This window comes from Oratosquilla oratoria, chromosome 3, assembly GCF_046742065.1.
Source record: "Oratosquilla oratoria isolate Oo_2021 chromosome 3, ASM4674206v1, whole genome shotgun sequence".
NCBI classification, from domain to species: domain Eukaryota; kingdom Metazoa; phylum Arthropoda; class Malacostraca; order Stomatopoda; family Squillidae; genus Oratosquilla; species Oratosquilla oratoria.
In genome coordinates this window covers 4765541-4786507 of record NC_134779.1, presented here as the reverse complement: position 1 = coordinate 4786507, position 20967 = coordinate 4765541, and the positions used below count along the sequence as shown (strand labels likewise).

Here is a 20967-nt window from a genome sequence, read left to right as displayed (position 1 = left end):
AAATTTCAAAGTGCCAAATAGACTAGAGTATCAGTGTCAGTGATTATTATAATTATATTTATTCTTAGGTCAACACCATTCTTTATCTAAAAAAGATATCCGTAGTTCAGGTATATTTTATGTGATCTATTTATATTTCACCAGCGTGTGATATGGAAGTGAAGTATAGACACATAGAGATATGTGAACAAAATAAAGGAAAATGCAATAAATGAATAATAATTTTTTTAAAGATATGATTATCTGTGTATTGCATGACACTAGACTGTTTGGTTTAGTGAGACCGATAAGACTGTGATGAACTAGACAAGGTTTTAACTAATTTTAAGTTTTAAAGGTAAGGTAAGAATTGAAATGAAATAGGAGAAACTTAAATATAAACTAAAATAAGAATTTCCAATATATCCTTTTCTTATGCCGCGTCCACACGGTCGAGCTGTGCCTGGCAGACTCTGCCCGCGAAGTGTCCACACGGCTGACGATAGTGGTTGGAGGTTAGTTGGCCGCAAGCAGAGGTTGGGAGGGAGTGGTTCAGTGCAGTACGAAAACCATGGTTCCCACCATACTTGGAAAGAAGGTAGCACTTTACAGCATTATACTTGCTGCCTGCATTAAAAAGAAAAACAAGAAATCACAGAGACATGTCTGGTGCCGGGAGTGGTTACAAAGACGTGATTTAATGGGAAGCTCAGTGACAATCCTACATGAATTGCAGGATGAAAATGAACAATTGTTTTGCAATTACATGAGAATGAACATAAGCAGCTTTTTTGTTCTCCTTTTGAAAGTGGAGCCATATATACAAAAGCAAGAGACAAATATGAGGAAAACCATAGCACCAATAGCACGTCTTGTCGAGACCAGTACACACTAGTACTAGGTGCGGACATGGTGGTAAAGGTAACTTCGGTCTGTACTGAGCGGGTTTGCTAACTTTGCTCATACCTCACCTCGTGCGTTTGGCAGCGATGTCAGCCCTCCATCCACTGCCCGCAAATGGCACCAGGAACGGACAGTTTGATGGTTTGCCTGATGAAATTGCCTGTTGTCGAGCAAAGCCCCTGTGCCCGGCGGACAGTGCTCGACTGTGTGGACGTGGCATTAGAGTAAAATAAAAAGAATATGAAAACAAATTCTTGGCATCTGTGATTGATTGTCTGCCATTTAAACTATAGCACATATGACATCACATTGGGCTGTACTGTTCATGGGTTCCACATTTGTGGATTTTTTTCCCACCCATAAGTGAGGCACTATTTCTGACCCAGGGCAGTCAACAAGATGCAGGGATGACCTGTCATCCAGAAGGTGCCAAGATAAAAGGAAGAGAAGAGGGTAGATGGGAGTGGCATATGTAGGGGATGGAATGGGTGGGAGTAGTTTCTATGCCTTTGTTTTTTGGCTACCTCCCTTGTAAGAGGGAAAAAGCTTTTGGTATATGTGTGTATGTATAAGAGAGACTGTTCCACCCAGTCATAGTTTCTTTACATCTGTCACTTCATTACAATGTGACCTTCCATGAGATCAATGATGGGTAACTGGATGTGATGGTCCTGCAAGATGGACAGTTAAACTCCCATTTTCAAAACCTGTCAACCTGCTCACCTCCATTTGGAAGTGCAGCTCTGGGGGGCTGGCACTTTGTCACAAGTGCCAAGCTCTAAATCTCTATCAACTTCAAATGTATTTCTTATACTCAGAGCTGGGCACATTCCTCTGTGTCCTGACGGGCATGACTTTCCTCAGGACACCAAGGAATGTGCCCAACTCTGCTTGTACTTTATTACACGTGGAAAGCTAACGATCAAAAACTGCTCTCTTCTCTCAATTACTTTGAGACTGTGACATAGAAATAGTCCCGCACTGATACGATATTGCGGTCCCAAGTTTCCTCCCAGAGAGGTCTAGGTAATTTTTTAGAAGTGCACACTACGCGATATAGCAATAGAAAATTAAATACAGTAATAATTATGTAAATTTTAATACACGAACGTAATATGTTATTCTTGGTGGAAGTCAATAATAGAAAAAGTTGCTAAAAGATATAAACAAAGAAACCTAGCCACTTTGACTACTTGAGGTGCCATCTTTGTTTTGGTAGAGGTGGAAGCAAAAAAAATTAAAGGATGATAAATTCGTCTATTCTAACCTAACCTACCTACCTAACCTAACCTACATTTAGTGAAACAGTACCTGTAATTTTAGAGGTCATCAGGTCGTCACCATTGTCATCTCCAACCTCCAAATCTGTCAAAACGAAGATGGTTTCTAAAGGAGTTGATGCAACTTCGTTTTGACATAGCTTTTAGCAACATTTTCTGATATTGATTTCTGCCAAGAAAAATATTACATTAATGTATCATATTTTACAAAATATTTAATTTTCTAATGCTATACTGCATAGGTTTGCACTTCTAAAAAGATACCAAGGTCTGTGGGGAAGTTAACCTTTTCAATATAATGATGCCTATGTATGCATCATGAGCTGCAAGTGGGGTATACAAGGATACCAGAGGCGACTTCCTGATTATATTCATTTTGTAGTTGTTCCTGACCGCCGTATTCTGTGAACAAGTTTGATAATGTTTTCTATGACTTTATTCAGGGAGAAAGAGAATGAATATAACAGCAACATTATACTTTGTAATGCACATATTGCGATGCATCGTCATACATCAGGCAACCTGATGTGTGAGCAAATATTCAACTGGTATTGAAGAGGTTAAGAGGAATATTGTCATCCAGTAGAGGACAGTGGGTTTTCCACTTGGTGAAAGTTGAGTCATCAGTTTATTGATTCCCCACACCCATCCACTTTAGAAAATTTATGCAGCAAGCAAGAGGAACATACCCTTATGCTGGATCATTTCCTTGTCTATTTACAACTGATTTCCATTCACTCCTGTTTTTTTACACACTTACACCACCTGTATAGAACACCTACATATCACATGAAAATGACAGGAACACCAGAACCCTTAACAACATACACCCTTCACACTACACCTCACAAGTGCCTCCAATAGAATGTAACAAAAAACACTACACCAGCAGCACACTACTCAAACATCCAGTGGTAGATCCAAGCGTGGGGCTGAGGGGGCTGAAGCTCCCCTCCCCCAATTTGTTCTTTCATTACCTCATTGTAGAGGTCAAGAAACCTGACATGTTTACACCAATACATGTCAGAAAGCAGTATTGCGGTGGCAGAAGTATATTCAACACATCATTGAGGGTAAATCTTTAAAATGTAGGATTAAGTATTACTATTGACCAATATTTCAAATAAAATGAGAACATATACTTCAATTTATATTCAAAATCATTGTGTTCATGCTACAGAGTACGCCCCTTTAAAAGCGTCATCTGCATTTACAAAATTCAGGTTAGCCTTCCCCCTCCCCAAATTTTGATCCTGCAAACATCTACCAGAACCTACCACCCGTAACACACAAAACAAGTACTGTACACAGAAACACATTCACACTCATATAACAAAACAAGCCCTTCATGAAAGACCACCAAACTCAATACTCTAACAATCCCTAGATATAAATACAAACTCAATACTCTAACAATCCCTAGATATAAATACTAGAGAAAACTCTCCCACACCAGACAGGAACCACACTAGCACCTATGCTCAGGACAGACAACATCTGTCATTTAGTACCAACACAGAATATGCCTAGCCACAGATTGAAACTATCCCAGATGCAACCAACACACAGAACACCTCATACTATAATGCCCCCACACTGATAATCACCAGATAACAACACAGTATCTTTTGTCTAATTGACATGTGGTCCTACTTAGAGATAGGGGTGAATAGGGAATGGCTGTGTATAGCTAATAATACTGTAATGCAAGGAAGGGAGGAGTGGGGATAAGGGGGTTAGGAAGTGGTTTTGTGTGAATATTTTGCCACAGGGCAGTGGACGGGATACAGGGATGACCCATCGTCCAAGAGGAGTGAAGATGACAGGGGGGAAGGGGTGGTGGATGGGAGAGGAGTGGGTGGGAATGAAATCCGTGGGTGTGGGTATGTGCCTTTTGACTTTGGCTACCTCCCTGGTAAAGTGTAAAAAGCCCTTGGTATACAAAATAGATGGGCTAGAAGAGTATTATACATTTTATTTGAAATGCACACTTACCCATAGTAGAAAATGGCGCATGTAGAGTCTAGTACATAGAATTAAGTAAATGTACAGTATTTTATGCTGATCTTAGGTACCGTATAGTGTGTTTAATATGCTGTTATGTAATGATTTATAATTAATCTTGATTATATTTATGCCATCATTTCATAAAAATAGTGCTGTGGAGGGATTTTATGTGACATGTTTTACTTATGTATAATTTATTTTATTAAGTAAGAGTTAGGTCAAGGCCTGAAACTATGGAAAGAGAAATAAACATGGCTATATCCCCAGTTAGTCCAGGTCTTTGACATTTTACTATTGAATGTACTGTACCAAAAAAAAAAAAAAAAAAAAAAAAATCGGAGACAAGCTAGAATTTTTATTCTGCAAATGGGTATATGAGGATGCCAGTGTCGGCATCTTGATTATATTTTTTTGAGGGACCCCCCAAATTCTGTGAACTGGCTTGATCACTTTTTCTGTGTTTATTATTTCTCAGTGAAAGAGAATGAGTAATACAACAGTGATTTTATATTTATAATGTGAGTATTGTGATGCATCAATCATTGTACCTCAGGCACCCAATACCACGCGCAAGAATTTGACACATGTTGAAGAGGTTAAGAATACCAACACAGAATTGGCATGGCAACAAACTCCAACTGCCCTAGATGCAACTACCACATATCCTAACCAGACCCCACAAAAATTTTTCTATGAGAGACTTATAGACCAAGACAATGGATTAGTTGATTAATATATCTGTGAAACAGTTCCTATGACTGTTTTTCAATCGTACTCTGTATATATATATATATACAGTACTACCTCTCATTAACGGACGTTAATTAGCTGTGTTTGAGGTGTTTTTTGGTGCTATTGTTTAGTGCTGTGCAATCACTATGCCACCCAAAAACCACTCCAAATCAAAGGATTATTCACATCAACGGACACCGTTACCCCCCTATTAGTCCGTTAATGAGAGGTACTATATATATATATATATATATATGTGTGTATTTACCTATTTATATTTTACGGGAGGGGGAACTATGCTCGTGGGGTTCTGTCTTCATATGTCGTTTTATCTAGACTGTTTTTATATTCGTGTATTGTTTTGTCACACGCCACTTTCTCATCTAACCTGTTCCAAACGTCTATTACACTGTGGGGAAAGCCGTTCATTTTCATGTCTCTTCTATAACTGTCTTTCTTAATTTTCTTTCCGTGGCCTCTTTTATTTCTACTATTCCATTTTATTAGATCCTCTCTATCAGTAGCTTCTTTGCCTTTCATGATTCTATAAAAAGCTATCAAGTCTCCTCTCTCTCTCTCTTCTTTGCTCAAATGTCTGTAGCTCAAATTTTTGCTAGTGTCTCTTTATATGATAGTTCTGAGAGTGTAGGGGCCAACTTCGTAATTCCTCTTTGGATTTTTTCAAGTTTTGTTATACATATTTTTTGTACTTGGTGACCACGTCGTCGGTGCATACTCCAATCTTGGTCTTATCAAAGTGACTAGTATTTTCTTCACCATTTCTTCGTCCAGGTATGTAAATGCCACTTTGATTGTTTTTATTGAATTATAAGTTTCTCCAAAAATTTGTTTATATGTTTCTCAGGGGACATATTATTCATAATAATGACTCCCAGGTCCTTCTCATTTTCTACTTTTTTAATTTCTTCCTCTCCCAATTTATATGATCCCACTATTCTTTTTTTGCTTTTTCCAAATTCCATTATACTGCACTTCTTAATATTGAATTCCATCTCCCACTTCCTACTCCATTCCCATACTTTATTGAGATTGCTCTGTAGCAACTCAATCTTCTTCAATGTTCACTCTTTTCAACAGTTTTGCATCATCTACAAAGAAGCTCATATAAGTTTCAATTCCTTTATCCATAACTTAATATATATAGCAAACATTATTGGGGCCAGAACTGTTCCTTGTGGAACTCCACTTATCACTTCATCCCAATTAGAGTGTCTCCTATCACCACTTTCATTTTTCTTTCATGCAAGAAGTCTTCCATCCACTTCAGCAGTTTGCCCTGTATTCCTCCTGCAGTTTCTTATTTCTTTAGCATTTTCTTATGTGTCACCTTATCAAAAGCTTTTTTGAGGTCTAGAAATACACAACCAGCACATTCATCTCTTTCTTGTATTACATCTATTAGCCTTGAACAGAAACTCATTAAGATTGTGACACATGATCGTCCTTTTCTAAATCCAAACTGCCTTGGATTTAGTACGTTATTTTTTTTCTTCAAATGCCTTTCCCATCTAATTTTGATCATTCTTTCGCAAAATTTAGCTTTCGTACTTGTAAGAGAGACCGGTCTGTAGTTTGTAGGGTCTTCCTTGTTCCCACTTTATATATTTGCTCTTTTCCAATCTTCTGGAACTTTTCCTTCTTTCAATGATCTGTTTATCAAACTATGTATTTTGTCTGTTAGTTCATTCCTGCATTCTCTCAAAATCCAGATTGCCATTTCATCTGGTCCATGCGATTTTCTAACATCGAGATTACTCCAGCGATTCATTATTTCATTCTTTGATACTTCTATCTCTTTCTTAGGGGGACTTTCTCCTCCCACTCGATATCTCTAGGTTGTATGTTCTCCCTCATAAACACAGATTTAAAATGCTTGTTCATAATTTCTTCCATTTCTATTTCCTCTGTGTATTCAACTCCCCCTTGTAGTAGTTTCTCTAATTCTTGTTTGTTTTTCAGTTGTTTACAAATATGTAAAATAGTTTTGGTTGATCTTTACATTTTTCTATGACATCTTTTTCATATTTTTCTTTTCTTCTCTGCACACTTGTACATATTCATTTCTATAACTAGTATATATTTTCCATTTTTCAGGTCTTTTGTCTTTTTTCCATTTTATCCAAGCTTTATCCCTTTTGTCTTTTAACTCCCTACATCTTTTGTTGTACCAACACTTTACATATTCTTTTTCTTGCTTTTGTCTTGGAACATACTTTTCCACTCCTTTATAAATTTTTGTCAAAATATTCCATTTCTCTTCTACTGTTGTTTCCTCCTTGTGTATTCTTTCCCAGTCTGCTTTTTGAAAGAATTCTCTTATTTTATAAAAAAAAAAAAATTCATACATCAATCTTCCCTTTCTATATTGTTCATTTTTTCATGTATTTTTCCTCATTTAGTTCCAGTTCAACCAATATGTGGTCACTTTTACTTATTGGTGTCTTATATTCAATCTTGTCCACTATTTCGGGTTCTGATGTGATTATTAGGTCCAGTCTCGATGGTTCTTCCTCATTTCTATACCTAGTATTCTCTTGTATCCATTGCATCATTGTATGTTCTATAATCATATCAAGTAGTACATTTCCCCATAGGTCGTCTCCACCCTTCACTGTCATCTCTTCCCAGCAGATTTCTTTACAATTAAAGTCACCCATTATAACTATTCTTCCTCCATCTTCCATTATTTTATTTAGTGTTATCCTTGTGTCTTCTAACATATTTTTGTGTTCTTTCTTGCCCCACAAAGCCATTTTAGGAGGCACATATTTACTACAAACTTCCTGCTCTTCTCATCCGTGTCCTCCACTTGTCCATCCTTTGTCTCTACAGTTCCCATTATGTCCAGTTCTTTTTCCTTCAGGTAATCATTCAGTTCGTTCAAGCCTGTTAAGCCATCTATATTTGTGTAAGACACTTTTAATTTTCTGCTACTTCCATCGTGTTTTCTGTTTTTCTCTGCTATGAACCATTTCCTCACTTTCATATTCACTACTCTCCAATAGAATTTCTCTTTTTCTGATTCTGTTCTTTTCTTGTTTTTTTCCTTAGCTTGTAGTCTTTTTGTTTTCTCATCCTCTCTTTCCTCTTCATTCATTTCTCTTTTTATCCATACCTGTTTATATTGATCACTGTCTGCTAGTTTCCCTGTTTTTGCTAAGATATTCTCTGCTGTCGTTTGTGACCTGAATTTAACCTTAATTGGTCTGGTCTTATCTGTATTGCATTTCCCTAGTCTATATATTTCTTCTATTTGTTTCTCTGTTTCTGGTTTATCTTCTTGAACTACTTATAATATATTATTTACTTTTTCCTTTTCCTCCTTTATTCTTGTAGTCCTATTTGGATTATTCTTCTCTTCCATCCCTAATATGATTATACATTTCTTTTTATTCACTAAGTCTCCTACTATATTCTACTTCTCCCTCATCACTTTAATAACGGCGTCCTAAGTTTGTCCTTTCATCTGCTGTTCCACTATATCTCTAAATTGATTTTTATTGTTCTCTTGTACTTTTTTCCAACCACGAACTTCTTTTGCTATGGACTCTTTATTCTCTTTATTATTCCTCTTTAATTCTTCATTCTCATCCTTTACTTCTCTTAACTTTTTTTTTCTTCTGTTTCTGTAGTTAGGTTTTGATTCTCCTTCTTAAGTTCTTCCAGTTTATCAACTCTTTGGGTAACTAGTGTTAATTGGTTAAATCTAACCTCCCGGGCTTCATTAATTTTTTTTAGTTTCTCCTCTAGATTTACTAGTCAGCGGAGGTTGTCACCTCCTCTCTCAATAAATGCATAAAAGCAGTTATCTTCTCTTTCCATTGAGTTGCTATTATCTATATTTCTGCTTTTGACATTTCTGCTTCCTTGTTCTTCCTTGTCTGTGTGTTCTGCAGCCCTTCTAACATCTGGGGCCCGTTCGCCCTCTTCCTCATTTCCTTCCATTTTCCTCAGTAATCCCTCTCTCCTTTTTCTTCACCTTCCCACTACACCACAAGCTTTCCCTTCCCTATTAATACAACAGAGGTACTCCCTCCTTGTTGAGATCGATGAAACTTGAAGTTTTCCTGGAGTTCCAAACTTTGTTGTCACTTCAACCAACATGTGTGTGTATATCTTGAAGCTCAGAAGTGGCAAAATTTGCAAATATGTGCATTAGGTTCACACTTTTTTCAGCAAGCCAGTCTTTCAAAGAAGTGTTTATTTTTTTCTTATATACTTTCATATAAACTGTGGTTTGGGTATTTTGAAAATTAGCTTTAATAATGTAAGACAAGGTCCAAATATATGCAAAGATGTTATGTATTCTTTGCTGATTGTTTTGTATTTCTTTGCTGTTTTATTTTCACTCTAGAAAGTTATATGTTTTTCATTAGGATTATAAGAAAAAGTAATATTCAAAAACATTTTCCCTTTATCCGTTTTATTTTTCTCCACAGGGATTAAAAAACTATAGAGCAGTATGTTGTACTGCCCACCCAATGTAACATTCAGTGAGATATGGGTCAACCATGGCATATCTCACTGCTTTCTGGACACCGTCACAACTGCTGTGTATGCAGGCTTTCTCCTGCTGGCAGGAATGGCCCAATGGTTGATGTACCATCGCTATGCTACTGTGACTGATCAGTACTTACGCCCCAAGTCAATGTTTTTTGGCTTGCAAGTGTTTCTAACCATTATGATGATGGTTATTGCAGTGGTCCGACTTATACTGCAGGGTACAGTCTTAGGTAAGTGTGTATGTGTAACTACATATTTTGCTTTTACTGTACATACAAACCAAAGGCCCTTTTTCCCTTGTAAGGAGGGTGGCCCTGTCAGGGTATATACCCCTGATATATTCATTAGAATTCATTTAATGCTCCCCTCATATCAGCACCCTGTGGATGAAGAGTAATTTCTTTCCCCTGTCACAGTGCTCTGGCTGAAGACAATGCAGTGAGAGCATTTCCATAGCAGGGCCCAACAGAGGGAACTGGTTTACTTACACTGCTTCATTATATGCCAGTCTCCTCCTTACCCAGTTAAGAATTTTACATAGCAGATAAGAAAACATCCCTTTGAGTCGCATCATCCTTTCATTCATTCAGTCTTCCTCCATTTACTCCTGTCATTTTATATTCCCTCAGTCCTCCCCCCATGGATGTCCCTACTGTATCTGAGGCCCGTAGATATTGAAAATATTTGAACTAGTCTGTATGAATACAAGATTCTGGCAAGTCATTGAGTAGATGCTGATCCAAGAGAAACAGGAAATAGATTATTCACTTTAAAAGATGTATACATTTTACAAACAAGTTTTTCAGTGTAGTTCAAATTTATTAATAAAAATTCATATACGTTACAAATTAGGGAACATTGTTAGTGATTTGAATTTGGGAAAGTGAGAGAAAAATATTATCAGTGAATGTAGGCAAAAGTTAAATGATGAGATCTATAGTAATGATAATGATGGCAGGTTAAATGTGAGTGTGAAGAGTGAAAACTTGAGGAACTGGAGTTTTACTATTTAGGATCACGAATAGTGATGAATGGAGGTGTGGATGTGGAGGTGAACTATATTGAATAAATAAGGAAAGTCTAACAAGGAGAGAGTGGAAAACGGAAGTGGATGGAATGAGCTTGAGAGGAAGATTGAGAATGAAATGGTTGGATGGGACAGAGGAGATTTCAAGTGTATGTGGAATGTCTGTTTAACAGGGAAGACAAAATGCAAAAAATATGAGTGAATGGAAAGATATTGGGAGTGGATGAAGGGATGACGTGGCTTAAAGGGAAAATCTCATTAGGTTCATAAATTATTGTAAGTGGATAAGGATTTGGGTCATCATATGATGCAGTGGTGGAGTTAAATCAGCTCTGTTTTCAGGTTCTGCTGCAGAAGAGGCATGCCTCATTGCATTGCCTATGACCCAAGCAATATGATAAGGGACAGATGGTGAGGTGGGAGTGGTGGTTGAATGGGATTTATTTTTTAATTGTATGGGTGTGTGCTTTGACTCAATCTCCTTTCCTCCGTCTTATAAGAGTATTTAGTATTTTGTCTGCAATAACCAGTGATTCTACCCCCAGGGTCAATATCACCTTGAAGAGATGGTAAGGGATAGATTTAAGGAGGGTAGCAAAACAGAGACATTAAAATTGGTCACCATTCTTTTTTGAACACCATCTTCAAACATAAAAGAATGCTGTGTGACTGGTCTTCAGAGATATCACAGAAGCTCCTAAAATATAGAATGTATAAAAATAAGGAAGTCACTACCTATTATGGGAACCCCTATAACAGGGAAAGGGCCTTAGTCTATGTTATGACAACTGCCACTATATTATCATTATTGTTTTTGCAAAAAAAATGCAAAATAGGTACTGATGCACATGGTAATGTTTAGTAGTAAGGCACAAATTAACTCTGATTTTTTTTTCCCTCTCTTTCCACAGACAAACATGTTCTTTATGGCTACATGATTGTTGTATGTGTGTGCAACATTGTGTGTTGGCCATTGTCATTACGGCTTGTGTTCCTGGAACGAAATTACCTGCTACCATCTGTCCCGGCTCGTGGCCATGGTATCGTCCTCTTGGTCTTCTGGACTCTAGTCTTTGTCAGTGAGAACCTTGCCTTTCTCAATTTGCAGAATGAGTCATGGTGGTTTGATTTATCAACGTAAGAGCCACAGTAATATAGTTCGATGTTTTTTATATATGTTATGAAAGATATTGCAAATCATGAAATTGAAAAGTTGGAGGTGAAAGAAAAAATATAAAAAATTACATGTTTTCTTTGTATGATAGGTTGACAGACAAACTAGAGTTCATACTCTTTGTGCTTCGGTATGTTGGTAGCTGCTTACTGTTTGTTATTGGAATTAAAGCTCCTGGAATATCAACTTTAAGGGATTATGTCAACTTTGGTGGCTCCATTAATGATCCCGAGATTACTGAGGTATGTATTAACTTGTGCTTTTAGTAATTAATTGTGCTACATAGGATAATCTGTTATTGTCGGCTTTACCTCTATTTTTTTCAAGATAATCTTTAAATTTGTTCACATTTGTCTTTGGTATGTGGAAGATTTCCTCAAAGAGCCTTGTAAAATGTCAGTGGAAAGACTGAATGAGGAAAGACTAGCATAGAAAGTGTGGAAGGCAGAGGTGGATAGAGTGTCATTAGCCAGAACAAATCTGTAAAGTTGGTCATTGTTATCTATCATCATCAACTCTCTAAAGACATCTTCACCATCAACTCTCCTGTATGATTTCCACCTGGAGTTAAAGATAGCTAACACAGTGTTTAAGAAGAAAGTCAAGCATAAGTACACATGGGAAAGGGTGGTGGAAAGAAAAGTGGTTGATGAGATAATAATGGACCATGTAGTGGTAAGCAAAAGAAGGATAGGAAGATTTCTGGATGTCCATTTTCTTAGGGGAGAGAGTAGGGGCATGTCAGATAATTTTTTGGTGGTTGAGAGTGGAGGATAGGTGGAGAAAGATGAAAAGGGTCGAAGGTAGAGAGGTGGTTAGAGTAAACAGTTTAAATGAGTGTGATACCAATCTTACTCAGGTATTTCCTCATTTCCTCAAAATGAGCCTTTCTAAAGTCAGGTAATACAGTTAGCATGGACTGTTTTGCAAACTTTTCGAGTATGCATAATGGTCTGCGTTTTTGGGACCTGTGTGATGTCTCATTCCCAAAAACCATGTGGGAAGAAAGTGACAAAAAACCTACAGCCATTCACCCATGAAATAGCAACATGAAACAAAGCCAGTCAGTGTGTGACTGTCCTTCAGTGGAAGTGTTTATTTTTTCACATTGTCACTGAGTTTGTTTCTCCTCATGGTGTTCACTGACTTTTGGGGTGTGCCCTGCCCTTTGCATGATGCCTGGAAATTGCACAGTGGGTGATAACATTGTGAAAGTGATTGAACTACACAAAGTGGGAAAGAATAATTGAGAAATAGCCAAGGCAACAGGTGTGACTGAGTGTATTGTGTCCCGACTCTTAACAAAATGGCGCATGGGTGGAGGGGTTGATACCATACCCCTCCACAAACATGTCAGGGGTAAGGCCCTGAAGATTTCCTCAAAGGTATTAAGGCGCTTGCAAAATGTCAGTTGGACCTTAACCCTTCTACAACTGCAAAGGAATTGAAGGAAAAGAACCTTAAGCATCTCAGTGACGTCTCCATCAGAACAATTCAGGAAAATATTCAGAAGCTGTTAAATTACTCAAAAGTGAAAGCATGTGTGAAGCCCCTCATCACTGCAAAACAAAGGTGCCACCATGTCCAATTTGCTGAGAATCATAAAGACTGGGATTTTGTTCAGTGGTGTAAGCTCCTTTAGACCGATGAAGTGACCTTTTGTATAAGTGAGAGCAAGGGAATGAAGATGTGGAACTCTCTACCACATCAGCATGTGACCCACACTTGACAGTGGCAACCATTAAGCACCCACCCTATCTTATGGTGTGGGGCACCTTTGGCTATGGTGGTTTTGGGAGCCTTGTAATACTCCTTAAGGACCAGACTGTCAACTCTTAGTGTTTTGTGAAAACCAGGTGTGAGATCCTTCAGCAGGATGTTGCCCTTTGCCACACCTCAAGGGCAGCCAAAAAGTGGTTCACTGATAGTGAGGTCAACTACATAGAGGATTGGCCTGGTCAGTCACCTGATATTTCCCCCATAGAAAACTTATGGGGCATCATGAAGGCACGCCTTTATCAAGAGGACATGTCTACAATTCCCAAGCTTGAGATAGCCATCTGGAAGGTGTGGGAGGAAATTCCTGCTTCCCACTGTCAGAATTTGGCCAATTCTGTCCCCAAGAGACTCCAGCAGGTCATCAAGGCCAAGGGCTTCCCCATCAGGAAGTAGCATTGGCAAAGTGTTTAATTTTTTTTTTTTTTTTTAATTTTTTGTGTATATTTCCCAAGTATATAATACAATCCACGCTGACTGTAATATGTTATTTTCACAATTCATTTCTTCCCATTTAATGCAAAATCATATTTCTTGATGATCGCTAGTACCTAGTCTATTGCCCACTATTACACCTCTTATTATATCTTTGCTAATTGTAAGTCCAAAGTATTCTCCCCATTTGTAAGCTTGGCAATCAATTGCTTTAAGAAATTATCTTGTATCACTTAAAAAAAAAAGTGCACTTCCTGATCTACTAATTTGGCCCAGTCAATGTTCCTATTGTTAAAATCTCCCATGATCACAACATTTTTGTCTCTTATGTACTGAGGTTAGGAAGTCTATAGAGAACCCCAATGATATGTTTCTCCTTGCCTATCATCTACACCCAAATTGATTCTGTGTCCACCATATCCTTAACCAAGTTGTTGATAAGGCATTTAGCTGTGAAATGGAAGTAGTTTGAGGTAAAGGTGGGGCTGCATCATGGACATGTCATGTCAGTATGGTTGTTCAATGTGTACATGGATGGGGTGGTACAGTGGGAGAGCTAGATCATGAAAGTAAATTAAGAAAGAGCACATGTTGAAAAGATGTGAAGAAATACAGTTTTCCTTATAGATGTATAGATATGTGGAATAGCTTAGGTGTTATAGCCCAAGCTCAAACAGTACATGAACTGAAATCTAAATATGATAACTGGAAATCAAAGATATAGATTAAGTTGGAACCATACATGAATTTGAGTCCAGGAATGTTAGAGAATAGGAGACAGGACCCATAAAGCATTGCTCCTTACCTGTATACTACAAATAGGTAAATACATACATACATATACCAAAAGCTTTTTCCCCCTTACACGGGGGGTAGCCAAAAAGAAAAAGGCATAGAAATCACTCCCACCCATTTCATTTCCCATATATTCCACTCCCCTCCACCCTCCTCCCTCCCTCCTATCTTGGCACCTCCTGGATGACGGGTCATCCCTGCATCATGTCCACTGCTTCCCTAGGTCAGAGGCAACGTCGCAAGACACAGCACATCCACAGCAAGGCCGCTTCATAAATTCGGCGACCCCCCCCTCTCCGTCCCCTCATGCAGGAAAGGAGAAGATGGGGAGAAATCCCTTTGGGCTGCATCAAAATTTTTTCTCATACACACTTCCTCCCCCCATCCCCCACCCACTCCCCCTCATGCATCACAGCCTCATCTGTACACAACCCTTCTCCATTCACCCCTATCTTCTGTCCTCTCCCGTCCTTCCTCTACAGACATTCCTCTCTTTTGTAAAGCCCCTTTCACCCCATCCATCCATCTCATCCTAGGATGCCCCCTCATATTCACTCCTTCCACCTCCGCCTTCCACACTTCTTTTACTAATCTTTCTTCACTCATTCTTTCCATGTGTCCAAACCATCCTAATACTCTTTCATCAACCCTATCTCCCAGCTCCTTTTCCACCCTTGTTCTCCTCCTCACCTCCTCATTTCTCACTCTATCTAGCCTAGTAACCCCTATCATACTTCTCAGACATTTCATCTCAAACACATTCAAACTCCTTTTCTATTCCTCTCTCATTTTCCATGTTTCTGCCCCGTACATTGCTGTTGGCACAATCACTCCTTCATATAACCTCCCCTTACCATACATTCCCAGATGCTTATTTCTCATTACAGGTTTTAATCCACCAAGGCATTTACTCGCTTCTCTCAATCTACATTCTACCTCCACCCCCACTCCTCCCTTTTCTGTTACATTCGCACCCAAGTATCTGAAACTATCCACTTCCTCCAGTTTCTCACCCTTAATGCTCACTTCCAGCCTACTGTCACTCTCTCCCCTTGTACATCTCATCACCTTACTTTTGCCTACATTTATCTTCAGCTTCCTTCTTTCACACACCTTCTCAAACTCTGTCACTAACTTCCTCAATCCCTCCTCTGATCCTGCTACAAGCGCAGTGTCATTGGCAAACAACAACTGGCTCACCTCCCACTTTTCTCCATTTTCTTTAATCATCTCCAACCCCTGACCCACTACCCTTGCATTCACCTCTCGCACCACCCCATCCATGTAAAGATTGAACAGCCAGGGTAAATGTGAGGATAATGAACAGGGGATTGTAGATGGTTAGAGATAGTGGGGAGAAGTGGAAGGTGAGCCAGTTGTTAGTTGCAGATGATGCTGTGCTTGTGGTAGGGGTAGAGGAAGGCAGTGATGGAGTTTGGGAAGGTATGCGATAGGAGAAAGATGAAGGTAAATTGAGTAAAAGTAAGGTGATGAAATGTACAAGGGGTGAGGGTGGCAATAAGTTGGAAGTAAGTCTTAAAGGACAGAGGCTACAGGAAGTGGATAGTTTTAAGTAATTAGGGTTGCATGTGGTAGGAAACAGAGGCGCAGGGGTGGAGGTAATCTGTAGATTGAGAATCAAGTAAATGTCATGGAGGATTGAAAAATGTCATCAGAAATAGGCATGTGGGAATGGATGTAAAAAGAAGATTATATGAAAGGTTGATTGTGCCTACAACACTGGGGTAGAGACTTGGAATTGAAGAGAGGTAGAAAGAATTTTTTTTTAATGTGTTTGAGATGAAATGTCTGAGAAGTATGGTAGGAGTTACAAGATTAGATAGAGTGAGAAATGAGGAGGAGAGTGGAAGTAGAAAGGAGAGGGCATGGGATAGGGATGGGTGGAGGATTGTTGTATATGGATGATATTTTGATGCAGTCTAAAGGGATTTCTGTCATCTCTATTTTCCACATGAGGATATGGGGAGGGGGGGTTGCCATGCAAGTGAAGCAGCCCTGCTGTGGATGTGCTCTGTCTTGCTATATTGCTTCTGACTCAGGCAGTGGGCAGGAAACAGGGATGAGCCCTCATCCACGAGGAACTAAGGAAAGGGTGGTAGATGGGAGTGGATGCATGCCTTGACTTGGCTACCTCCCCTATAAGGGGAAAGAAATTCTTGGAATATGTATATATATATATACATATATATATATATATATATACATATATATATATATATATATATATATATATATATATATATATATATATTTTGCTGGTATATTGTGACAAGTTGATTAAGGTGGAAAAAGAAGTCACGGGTCTAGTTCTGAGTTTCTGAGTTTATTCCTGACTGGTTTCATTCTATGCATAGAGCAAAACCGGTCGGGAATAAACTCGGAACTAGACCCATGCCTTCTTTTTCCACCTTCATATATATATATATATATATATATATATATATATATATTTTCAGAAACCACTTGGAAAATAAAATAAAAGAATACCGCACGTTTTCGTCTATTCAAGACATCATCATGGTACAAAGAATACAAAAAATTACCAAGGGTCACAATATGTACATGGTGGTAGAGGAACTGGGAAAGGTCCAATGTTATCCGATTCCAGAAGAATTATTTACAATCTTTTTAATAATAAAATTATCTAACTTATACAAACCTAAGCTTAAATTCATATTATTTTCAAAACTATTTTTAATGTGACAAGACTCATTTATGTTCCTTTCTACACTATTATGACATGATGAAATAACTTTTGTGTTTTGCCAGTCAATACTATAGGAAAGCTCTTTTTGGTGGATGAAAAGTCCGCTTGACATTTGACCCGTTCTTATGTTGTATTTATGTTGATTAATCCTTTTGTTTAAATCTTTTCCTGTTTGGCCTATGTGCTTAAAATCACACACTTTACAAGGTATACTGTATCTACAGTATACCTTGTAAAGTGTGTGATTTTAAGTTGGTCCTTTTCCAGTTCCTCTACCACCATGTACATATTGTGACCTTTGGTAATTTTTTGTATCCTTTGTACCCTGATGATGTCTCGAATAGACAAAAACGTTCAGTATTCTTTTCTTTTATTTTCGAAGTGGTTTCTGCAAGTATTGTTGTCATGTGTGCTTAGTGATTTGTTTATACTGTATATATATATATATATATATACATATATATATATATATATATTACATATATATATATAATACATACAACCACTCCTCGTTTAATGACAACAATTGGGACCAGCGTCACCGTTGTTAACCGAATTGGTCATTAAGCGAAAGTGTATACATATATGTACATGTACTGTATGTACAATGTCCAGCAATACATGTATCTTTATTTTCGTGTATTTTCCCTCTTTTATACAGTACATTAAAGCTTTATTTACTGTTTTGATAGTACAGAAAGCCCTCAAATAACGCGGTGGTTAGGTTCCTGAAATTACCATGTATGACCAAATCCGCGTATGCTGACATTCCATATTAAATACCGGGGTATTTTTTTTAGTTTCGACCATGGGCGCAATATAGCAATAGAAAATTAATTATTAATTTTGTAAATTAAAATGTATCAACGTAATATGTAATTTTGTGGGCGGAAATGAAAATAGAAAATACCTTGCTACAAGCAAATATGCTAATAAACAAAGTCGGTAGCATAGGATCGGGACGCCATCCTGTCTGTCAATTGACGGCCTCGGTACTTCCGACACTACCTCGCCAGGTAAATTTTCTTGAAGGAATGTTATGGAGCGGAGATACATGCATTCCTTCAAGCTGCAAGAACCCCGTAAGCTGAGAGAGTGGTTGAAAAGCCCGCCAATGTCTCTCACTAAAACGAGGACGAGCCGGATGACATTTAATTTGCAGGTAATGATTTATGAAACACAGGTTAGGTTAGTTTAGTATAGGTTAGACGAATTTATCATCCTTTCATTTCTTCAACGTTGGCATCTATCATAACAAGCATGGCGTACCATTCGTCTGACACGACTTCGTTACTTACGAAATCTGTTTTAGCACCTTTTTTGTTTTTTTTATTTCCGCTCACAAGATTGCATATTACATTGATACATAATTTACAAAATTAATAATTTTTTAATTTTCTATTGCTATATTGCGCCCATGGTCGAAACTAAAAATTTACCAATACCGGTATATACTGTACCCTAGGTAGTTTCTGCAGCTTGCATGATGGTAATGTAGACCTAAGCTTCAGAACACTTTACCTCACAGCTAATATCCACCATACAAGTTCATTTATAACATCATACAAATTTGCCTCAGCCAACTTATCGTACACATCGTAACTTCGGGAGATTTACATTAAACGAATATTGGTCTGTCATAAAGCCCGTCGTAACTCCACGTTTTTGTTAACCGAGTAGGTCATTAAACGAGGAGTGGTTGTATATATATATATATATATATATACACATACATACAGTGGAACCCCACCATTCGTCCGCTGCTCTACTCATACGCTTGCCCCATGATTCGGACAGCATCACCTTGTTACTGGCCGCACCACACTGTCGGTTCAGCTCAGTCTTGTGCTAGCTTCCGTATGCTACACATCATCCACGCAAGCTTCGTAAAACTTTGCGCTACTTTATTGCTATTTTTTGTTATTTTTATTAAAAATAGTGCAGCCATGGGTCCAAAAAAGATTAGTGATTCAACCAAGCTTAAAAGGGTCTGGAATGGATTAATCTAATTTATATTATATCTTGTGGGAAAAAATTATTCACCATTTGTACAAATCGCGATTTGAACAGCCTCCTGGAACAGATTGTGTACGAATAGCGAGGTTCCACTCTATATGTATAGTATTATAGAGGTTAAGTTTGGTGGGAAAAATAGATATATTGTACTTACTGTTGTATTTGAGCACTTTCTCTTTAAGCTTTGATGTTCTTTATGATAATTTACACTCTTCCATGGTGAACGTGCTTTCTCGTTAAAAGAATCTTTGTAAGAATATACAGATAATAGTAGTAATTGTTGCCTCAAATTTTACTGCTTGGAAATTCACAGCATCATCACAAAGCTGGCAACATTCCTCATATCCCCCTATAGATCTCACTGGGAGGAAACTTGAAACTATTACCTGTGTTCTATAAGCCTGGGACTGTTTATATATCACCAGTTGAATGTAGTTGGAGAAGGGGATCAGATGCCAGTAGTCAACTGTCCGTATATGAAAAAGTGGAAGGAATACAGTTGAAGTTCTTGCTGAGCAATATTTACCACTTCAGTACAACAAATTCTCGTGCACAGCATTGGCTGCTAAACACTGGCATTATAAAATATAAAGTCACTGCTCTATTACTTGTTCTCTTTTACTCTGAGTAATAATGAACACAGAAAACATGACCAAACCAGTTCACAGAATCCAGGGGTAACTCATGTACAACTGCAAAAAAATATATATAATCAAGATGCGGACACCAGCATCCTCATTTACCCACTCACGCCTAATGACACCTTTGTGGGCGTCACTGTACTGAAGTGGTTAAGCCCAACCTGAAGATTGAGTATTAGTCCCTTGGATTGCACCTCCAGATAGAGGTGATGGTGTTGATGCGTTTTGAAAATGGCCAGCAGAGAGAGGAAATTTTCTATTGACTATTTTACAGGACCACCACTAGTGGGTACCTGTCATTGGTCTGTATGATTGATAATCCTTATATAACAAAGGAGTTTATCTACTTTTCTTATCTTCTTATCTTTTCTGATCCACCATTGTACAATGTACTGTAACTTTGTATCTTGTTATCATTGCTATCACAAAGAATACAGTATATGAGTTGTACATATATATATATATATATATAATTATTTCCAGTTTGATTTTGTGGTCCATTATATTTGAGATTTGAAAAGGATGCCCTTTACCCTATCTATAAGATAAAGAGTGTCAAGATAAATGTTACATCATTTTGTATAGTCTCATAATGACAGATACTGTAAGAGATTTTCATGTGTGGTGAGAGGTGATTTATTATAGCTATTGAATTCAAGCAATGACCAAGTTAGTAGGACGTAGGGGAAATACAAGTTATGATCTACCAATACATAAGGTGGGAAGAAAGTATATTTTTGTTGCTGTTCATTTCATTTTCTATAGAAAAAATGGAGTAGTATTTGATAAGTATTTCTTACTATATCACACTGATTTACATATTGTTCACACACACACACACATACATGAATTTTAGAGAATATTAGATATGGCAAGATACAGAGACAGGGCACCATGAGCATAGCCCCCCTTCCCATAAGATACAACTAGGTAAATACACGAGAGTGATT

The 20967-nt window shown here is 37.9% G+C and overlaps 2 protein-coding genes across 6 annotated transcripts in view; one reads left to right on the top strand and one right to left on the bottom strand.

The window, feature by feature from the left end:
* The window catches only part of LOC143020184 (ATP-binding cassette sub-family B member 6-like), a 35533-nt gene that overhangs the window by 653 nt on the left and 13913 nt on the right, over window positions 1–20967 (top strand). For all 4 annotated transcript variants that reach the window (XM_076176361.1, XM_076176354.1, XM_076176368.1 and 1 more), the window contains exons 2-4: window positions 9362–9655; window positions 11364–11589; window positions 11718–11868. In XM_076176361.1, coding sequence (XP_076032476.1) covers window positions 9385–9655; window positions 11364–11589; window positions 11718–11868 — 648 coding nt within the window. In that variant the 5' untranslated portion in view covers window positions 9362–9384. The remainder of the gene's footprint in view (window positions 1–9361; window positions 9656–11363; window positions 11590–11717; window positions 11869–20967) is intronic.
* On the bottom strand, window positions 3–20381 carry LOC143020209 (uncharacterized). Of its 2 annotated transcripts, XM_076176377.1 has the most exons (4): window positions 20179–20381; window positions 2194–2247; window positions 951–1085; window positions 3–606 (listed from the first exon to the last, which is right to left on the bottom strand). In XM_076176377.1, the coding sequence occupies exons 2-4, from the start codon at window positions 2210–2212 to the stop codon at window positions 413–415; spliced, it is 348 nt and encodes a 115-aa protein (XP_076032492.1). In that variant the 5' UTR covers window positions 2213–2247; window positions 20179–20381; the 3' UTR covers window positions 3–412. The 2 variants fall into 2 exon arrangements, with proteins under 2 accessions (XP_076032492.1, XP_076032497.1); XM_076176382.1 differs by lacking the exon at window positions 20179–20381 and having other exon boundaries at window positions 2194–3053.